The 7,500-nt window shown below is 49.3% G+C and overlaps 3 protein-coding genes across 3 annotated transcripts in view; 2 read left to right on the forward strand and 1 right to left on the reverse strand.

Annotated features, from left to right (window-relative positions):
* Nucleotides 1–658: 658 nt before the first annotated feature.
* On the forward strand, nucleotides 659–2,262 carry LOC126581218 (melanization protease 1-like). Its single transcript, XM_050244725.1, has 3 exons — nucleotides 659–776; nucleotides 866–1,200; nucleotides 1,272–2,262. Exons 1-3 carry the CDS (start codon nucleotides 692–694, stop codon nucleotides 2,217–2,219), a joined length of 1,368 nt encoding a protein of 455 aa, XP_050100682.1. The 5' UTR covers nucleotides 659–691; the 3' UTR covers nucleotides 2,220–2,262.
* Nucleotides 2,263–3,466: 1,204 nt separating this feature from the next.
* LOC126578054 (lysosomal acid glucosylceramidase) lies at nucleotides 3,467–5,387 on the forward strand. The gene is made up of 3 exons (XM_050240252.1): nucleotides 3,467–3,628; nucleotides 3,723–5,154; nucleotides 5,220–5,387. The coding sequence occupies exons 1-3, from the start codon at nucleotides 3,565–3,567 to the stop codon at nucleotides 5,317–5,319; spliced, it is 1,596 nt and encodes a 531-aa protein (XP_050096209.1). The 5' UTR covers nucleotides 3,467–3,564; the 3' UTR covers nucleotides 5,320–5,387.
* Nucleotides 5,388–5,690: 303 nt separating this feature from the next.
* LOC126569563 (myogenic-determination protein) overlaps nucleotides 5,691–7,500 on the reverse strand; it is a 17,466-nt gene continuing 15,656 nt past the window's right edge. Inside the window, exons 4-5 of the mRNA XM_050226749.1 lie at nucleotides 6,937–7,015; nucleotides 5,691–6,229 (exon numbers count right to left, since the gene is read on the reverse strand). Of these exons, the coding sequence (XP_050082706.1) occupies nucleotides 5,691–6,229; nucleotides 6,937–7,015 (618 nt within the window). The remainder of the gene's footprint in view (nucleotides 6,230–6,936; nucleotides 7,016–7,500) is intronic.

The following is a 7,500-nucleotide window of genomic DNA, read 5'->3' on the forward strand; positions in this document are numbered from 1 at the left end:
TCCATTTCTGATTAAACAGAAAATAATAAATGGTAAGTTAATCGTTTAGAGAAAATCTGCATCGGAATAAAACGGGACAAGGTCCGCTATGTTGAAGTCAAACATTCTATCGCGTTTGGAGGGCCAGCCATGTGATGACGCGCTTATACGCCGCATGGCATGATGCGGTGCGATTGCACAGGATATACGGCCAGAGATAGAACCAGTACCACACTTATTCGCGAGTACATCAATAGATTTGGAGTGGGAAGTTTGGCGTCCTGCCACTCTTATGGATGATGGCGTAAAGTACTACGTGGGACAAGATCGCCTAAGATTGTATCGAAAGATTTATAATAAAATATAGCGCCACGATCGTAACGATCAATCTAGTGGGACCGAGTATTTTGCACGCTTATTTCCTGTCCATCCATGCTTCTCATGAAGCTTAACCGAGGGAATGAACAACAGTTTCTTATTTTTCTTTCCATTCGTATATTCGCAAGGAGCAGCAGTGATTAAGCCTGTATTCAGCGGCACATTTCTGCGAATGAGAGAATGGGGCAGCAAGCATGGTTTGGTCGGTAACGCATGAACGGGATACGAAACAAAATTCCCCACATCTGACCGCTTCGTTGATTTAAAAGACGACGACTTTGGCGTGATGCTGCTTGCTTGTACGCAGTTCGTTCTGATCGCCCCATCCATCAGCATGGCCCACGCGAGCGCGTTCGGTAGAGTCGAGATGAGTTTCATGCGACGTACGATTGCAGTGCTATTTATTTTTGCCGCACTTTGTAAGTCCTTCAACCCACAACCACTGTGCTAATAAATCGTTTATTTGAGCTGCAAACTAACAAGTAAAACTATGGGTTTCTTTCTGCAGGTTTCGATCATTCAGTTGGAAGCTGTACTACACCAGAAGAGCGCTGTGTACCGCTTAAGTATTGCTCACTTTACGGTACCCAACCAAAGGCAACAGGATCTGGCTTACGGCGCTCGTCCAGAAATCAACCAGGAAACAAAACACTTTGCACACCGGAAATGGCGATCAACAAAGACGAACACGTCTGCTGTTCAACGAAGCATATCAAGTGTAGTTTGAACGGTAAGCTGGGCGTTTGTACGCCACGACCATTCTGTCCAAGCTTGAGCTCGACAACGGAGAAAGAGTTAATGAAAAAGGCCGAAATCAACCATTGCTACCAGTACAATACGGAAGTAAGGAATCCTGCCATGACTACCAAAATCTCGTGGTGCTTCACTAACTGTGGCTTTTCCTTTAATCACAGAATTACTTCTGCTGCACGGATCAGAACTGTGTGTATGTCCCCGACAGTTGTAATGGCCAGAAGGCAACTGTTACCCGCTCTCCATCAATCTTTCCAAAGTGTGTAAAACCTGCCAGCGGGAAAAAGGGATACCTCATACCGAAAGAGTTGTGTGACGGTAGTCGTCGGAAAACTAAAGAAAAGCAATGCTGTGTCCCACCGGCAACTGATCGCACTATTGTGCACCCCAAGGCCGACAAGCTGATGCGGATGCGTTGCGGTGTAAGTGGATTGGCAAAAAAAGTGGCCAACGGCGAGTATGCGGTGCATGGTGAATTCCCTTGGATGGTGGCGTTGGTGTACGGCAACCAAGGCGTACAATGTGGTGGCACGTTGATTCATCCGTCCTACATTCTCACAGCAGGACACTGCGTCACCCCAGCGTTGACACGGGCCCGTCTCGGTACAACGAACATGATCGATCGCACATCAACTAATTCTACCGTTCAGGAAATTACGATCGGTAATAGATATCGTCACCCGCATAAAGACATTGCTGTGTTAGAGCTGGTGCGTCGAGCTACCATTGTGGAAGGGGTTGTGACACCGATATGTTTGCCGATCACTGCAAAGGAGCTCATGTACATCCCCAAGACCATGGAAATCACTGGTTGGGGACTGACGGAAGAAAACGTGCTCTCTACGGTGCTGCTAAAGGCAGAAATTACCGTTGAACTCAACAAGAAATATTGTGTTAAAGATGACCAGGTATGTACGGCAAAGGGCATCGATAGCATGCACTGTAGAGGTGATTCTGGTGGGCCGTATCAGGCTGCGTTTAATGGAACGTACGTTCAGTACGCAGTCATTTCCGTTGGTAGACAGACATGTTCCCAAGAGAATGTTACCGGGAGGGGTATAATGGTAGCATATTACATTAACTGGATTCTAGATCAAATGGAGATATGAGATGAAACACTTTAAATAAAAATTAGTAATAATTTGAAAAACACGTGAATGGTGCATTTTAATCGGTATTGATTTGTTGGTGGTCTAAATGAAGAACGTAATAAGTGCTTCGGTTTTGCTCAGAAAGTGAAAAATATCACCTGTTTGGCGGTTCTAAATTTAACATAAAAAAGCTACACTTCAATACGTTAACGGCAGCTCCAAACAGGCTCAAGTTGATAAGCATGCGCGCGAGAAAGCGGCAATGTGTACTACATTGCACTTTGATATGCTCTCCAGACTCATTTGATAAAAGAGTAGTTCATTTGATTGTGGTTCATGTGGTTGTGGAAAAATTAAAATTGAACTCAATAAGCAATCTTCTCCAACGAAAGTTTGAGTAATAGTTGATTGACGCTTTAAATAACCCCGATTTCTCCACGAATTATCGGACTTTTCAAACGAATCGTCCTCGAGGACGGCGGAAGAATGATTGCTCCCTATTTAGCTCCTCCTCTCCACTCCACAGCTACTATCAGAATGATATCTCACGACGGTTTTTCCCTAGAAAACACATTTCTTTCTCAACATGACTGATGCACTCGCCCAGCAATCTCACCAGGCCAAACCAGCACACCAGCTGACTGTTTCCCTTTCGCTGATTCTCTGTAACTGATCACCGTTCGAAACCAAACGTTTGGCACCGATCCTGACAAGGAATAGACACCCGGTGGACATGATGTTGTTAATCAACTTCCGCTCCGTCGAATGAGACGACATTGTATGTGACAGAGTGCGTGACAATTTCCTATTTTAATATGTTTTGATAGCTCCCATCCTAGCGTCCATGTCGGCCACACCATCGCGTGCATTACAAGCAACTCTGCGTGCACATCTTCGGGTGCAGCGAGCGTAGGCGACCGAACATCAGAACGTCGCAGCATCGTGTAGCACCCAGCCCAGGTTGATTTATGGCACCCCAAAATCGTTCGTAAACGGTACATAATTTGTTAAGTTTAGCATAGTGGAGACAGGTTCGAACACAACAAATGTGTGCAACGCCACCGCCATATGCCATCCATCCAGTTCCAGTTGGTTGGTTTTGTGCGACCCGAACGTAGCCGGCGGGGGAGTGCTACTGGCGCCCCGAGGGAGGGGTTAATATGATCAAGCGTAACGCTGGAGAAAGTGATAGCACCACAGTCAAACCTCGGTTAAATGTATCTGTTGAAGGTCCGGCACCATACTGTGGCCTGCGGTGGTCCACTTTACTGAGACTGGCGACTCGCTTATCAGTCAGAGTGCGTCGGTCATCCGGAGTCGTCGGTCTGGTGGGTCAGTCAGTCGGTTATCGAGAGGCGACACCATGTCTGGCCGCGTGAAGCAATTTGCCATCGTCTGTGTGGTGGTTGGAGTGCTGCAAACGATCGGTAAGTGTTATCGTGTGTGCCCGCGTCTTGCGTAAGACCTCTCCGGTGATACAACCTCCTACTTTCTCGTACTCGCCACTGTGGCCACTGGCAGCTAACGGGATTACAGCAACGGGATTACCTTGTGCCCTCCGCCAGTACCCCAGTGGATCGGTATGCGTGTGCAACGTGACGTACTGCGATACACTCGAGTTTGCCGAACCGACGGCCACCGGAAGCTTCGTGTTGGTATCGAGCAGTAGTGCCGGATTACGTTTTGCGATCGCCGAGGGGAACTTTTCAGCCAGCAGCGTACGACGACGGCCAAACGATGACAGCGAGCTAACGGTGATAACGATCGATTCGCAAAGCAAATTTCAAACCGTGCAAGGTTTCGGTGGTGCCTTCACCGGTGCCGTGTCGCACAATCTGGCCAAACTGCGTGCCCCGTTGCGTGAAAGCCTCTACAAAGCGTACTACTCGCGGACCGTTGGCATCGGGTACAGCTTTATGCGTGTTCCGATCGGTGGTTGTGACTTTGATCTTGCACCGTGGGCGTACAACGAGCAACCGGTGAACGATGGGGCGCTGTCCAACTTTACCACGCTGGACGATCGGGATTTGGTGAAAGTGACGCAGATCAAGGAACTGATCGATATCACCGGGAACCGCGATATCCGTCTCATCGGAGCGGCCTGGAGTCCACCGCGATGGATGAAAACGAACAACGACTGGACCGGGGCCAGCCGGTTGAAGCCAGAGTACTACCAGGCCTGGGCAGACTATCACGTGCGCTACCTGGAGCTAATGAAGGCGGCCGGCCTTGGCTTTTGGGCCATCTCGACCGGTAACGAACCGCTGAACGGTGTGATCGGCTTTCTCTTCATTCACTTCATGAGCCTTGGCTGGACGGCCCAGGAACAGGGTCGCTGGGTGGGCCAGTTTCTTGGACCCGCGCTCGAACGTTCATCCGTCGCCGAGGTAAAGCTGTTCGGTTGCGATGACCAGCGGTACACGTTTCCCTGGTGGTTCGCGCTGATGGACCAGGGGCACCCGAACGCGACGAGCTATCTGGATGGACTGGCCGTTCACTGGTACTGGGACGGGGTGGCTCCGGCCGGACTGCTCGACCAGACCGCCCGTACCTATCCGGGCAAGTGGATATTCAACACCGAGGCATCACTCGGGGACAAACCGTTGCAGCAGCACCGTCCCATACTCGGTTCGTGGGAGCGCGCCGAATCGTACATCCTGTACATCCTGCAGGATCTGCAGCACAGCGTGAACGGTTGGATCGACTGGAATCTGGTGCTGGACGAACGGGGTGGACCGAACTATGCGAAGAACTATGTGGAGAGTGCGGTGATCGCAAACACCACCTCGAAGGAGGAAGCTTACAAACAACCGATCTACTACGGTCTCGGTCACTTTTCTCGCTTCGTTCAACCCGGCGCCATCCGGTTGGCAGCCCACAGCACCAATGGTAACGTACAGGTTGTGGCCTTCGAGCGGACGGATAATCGCACGACCGTCGTGTTCTACAACAAGTAAGGATGCACCGCCTGGAAGTGGAGATTGGTTTGTTTTGAAACGATCTTCTTTTCTTTTTCAGAGCCAACACTCCCGTGACGGTGCAGGTGGAGGACAAGCGCCGTGGTGCCATACGACTTCGTGTTCCTGCAAAATCAATACACTCGTTACTTTACATATAACGTGACCAGTCCAGTGCGTACTGCAAAGACGAATAAATAAGACTCCAGCATCACCTGCAGGAATTTCACATGTTCCTTGTTGCTTCTGTTCTATTTCCAAATCCCGTCTGCTCTGCGTCCACTTACAGCTTAAGTACAGCTAGTAATACCATAGCTTGCTTAGCTAACTAACTTAACTAACATTTGATCGTGTAGCGCTCGATCGATCTGGCCTGGCGGTGCGGCTTAAATATTACCCAGTAGGAGGAGGATCGCCCCAGCACAGACTGCATCGCGGTGCCATTAAACCATTGTTCGCCCATGAAGAGCGCTCGAAAGTATGTACAATTAATTAGGAACGGTTTCTTGGCGACTTGGTGCCATTTGGCATTTTACGGTAACGAAACGGGTGCGTTCGGTAGGGCGGCCACCACCGGCTGCCTTGCTGAGCCGATGCTGAGCTGATGTGGATGAGGAGAATGATGCAGATGATGCTGATGATGCTGATGATGGTGATGATGATGGGACGATCCCGTCAACGGTGGTGGAGACAGTGGGGAGGCCGCAGAGGATGACGAAGACGACGACGACGACGCCGAAGATGACGATGATGACGAGGACGATGAAGAGGTGGGCGAAGAGAAGGAGCTGTACTGCATCTGGTGCTGATGCTGGTGCAGTTGCAAATGGGATCCACTACCGACTGCCGCTGCCATCGGTTGTCCTGGCCCACCGCCACCGGCGGTTGGTGAGGAGCTGGCCGAAGGCAAGGCAGCTTGAGATGACGCCGGGACCATCAGATGCTGCTGAGGTGGTTGTGTATGCTGCTGCTGTTGCTGCTGCTGAGCAGTAGTAATGCTTTGTACGATCAGATTCAAGCAATCTAGACTCGATCCGTTCACTGCACCGGATGCTGACGTTTGGCTGTATCCTACGGAGAAGAACGGAAAAGAGAACCAATGAGAAGTGGCATTCCTTGAACCCTACTTCAGGCTGCGGTTGCTGTTGATGCTGTATTTGCATTTCTTTTTTTCCCTCAATTAGCGAATTACTATCCACATAATCTCCGGATGGTGCTAGGCCACGCAAACTAGAATGGAATCTATTTTTACAGGACAAGAACTATCTATTGGTCGGCATTCGTTAACAACTCAAAAATGCACGCTGCATACGAAGGGTGGGCATTAAGTGGGTACAACATGTAGATCTATTTTAAATGTTGCATCAACCGCGCGGTTCTCCATCCACTCCACTCGATCGCGACGCGTTCCGTCGCGGCTTTTATCATCCCTCAGCCCATCGCGGTGTCGAAGCACGGTCAAGAGATGATAAATCAGCGGGCACGGTTGGATTCATAATTTTCTCATTTGCAACAAGCACACCGGAGACGAGGAGGATTCGCTGGGTCGACGAGGAGGACTGCTGTACGGTGCATGGTGCTCGATTTCCTGCACCTCAGACAGAATGGCAATAATGCGTGACCGCGGCACTCGTCCGCAAACCGACCGTAGGACCGAAACCTCGCAAATCGAGACCGCGCGCGCTGCGGTAGTGGCAGAGACCGTTAAATGGGATGCAATGGGGATTATGGAGTGTTCACAGACATTGCGACATCCCCCCAACTTTTCGGGCACGTACCTGTCAGTGGAGAGTACCGGTCGTTGTCCTTTCCCAGTTGACCCAACCGTTCCCGCAGGTAGCTGTTGGTGCAGCAGTTCTGGAATGAAGGAGAAGAAGCATCCTGGCAACATATTAGTGTACGGTAGGGGCAGGTGGATAATTGCAATGCATGTATTTATCATTGTACTTATGTTCCAGTATTTATTTATCATTTTTGGCTGAGTTAAAGTACTTTATTTCCTATTAAGGACCCTTTGCTTAGTCTATTTTTTACTGCTTTTAGTCCATTTTTATTATTTAGGACCACAGATATTATTTTTTTCACAGAGACTCACGTCTAATATTGATCTGTGGCCGAAATTGATGGAATATTGATGATTATGTCAATGCTTCCGACAGAAAATCAATAAAAGGTCAATTTTGCATAAATAATATTGATAAATACAATCAAGTGGCTCACTTAAAGGATGAAAATTGCGAAAAATCCCAATGCCCCCCGGGGCCATTTACTGGCAAGTGATCGATCAAGATTCCTTTATGGGATAAATGAGCTGCCCGGCATGACGCGTCATTTGTTGTTGT

Source organism: Anopheles aquasalis, chromosome 2, assembly GCF_943734665.1.
Source record: "Anopheles aquasalis chromosome 2, idAnoAquaMG_Q_19, whole genome shotgun sequence".
Classification (NCBI taxonomy): Eukaryota; Metazoa; Arthropoda; class Insecta; order Diptera; family Culicidae; genus Anopheles; species Anopheles aquasalis.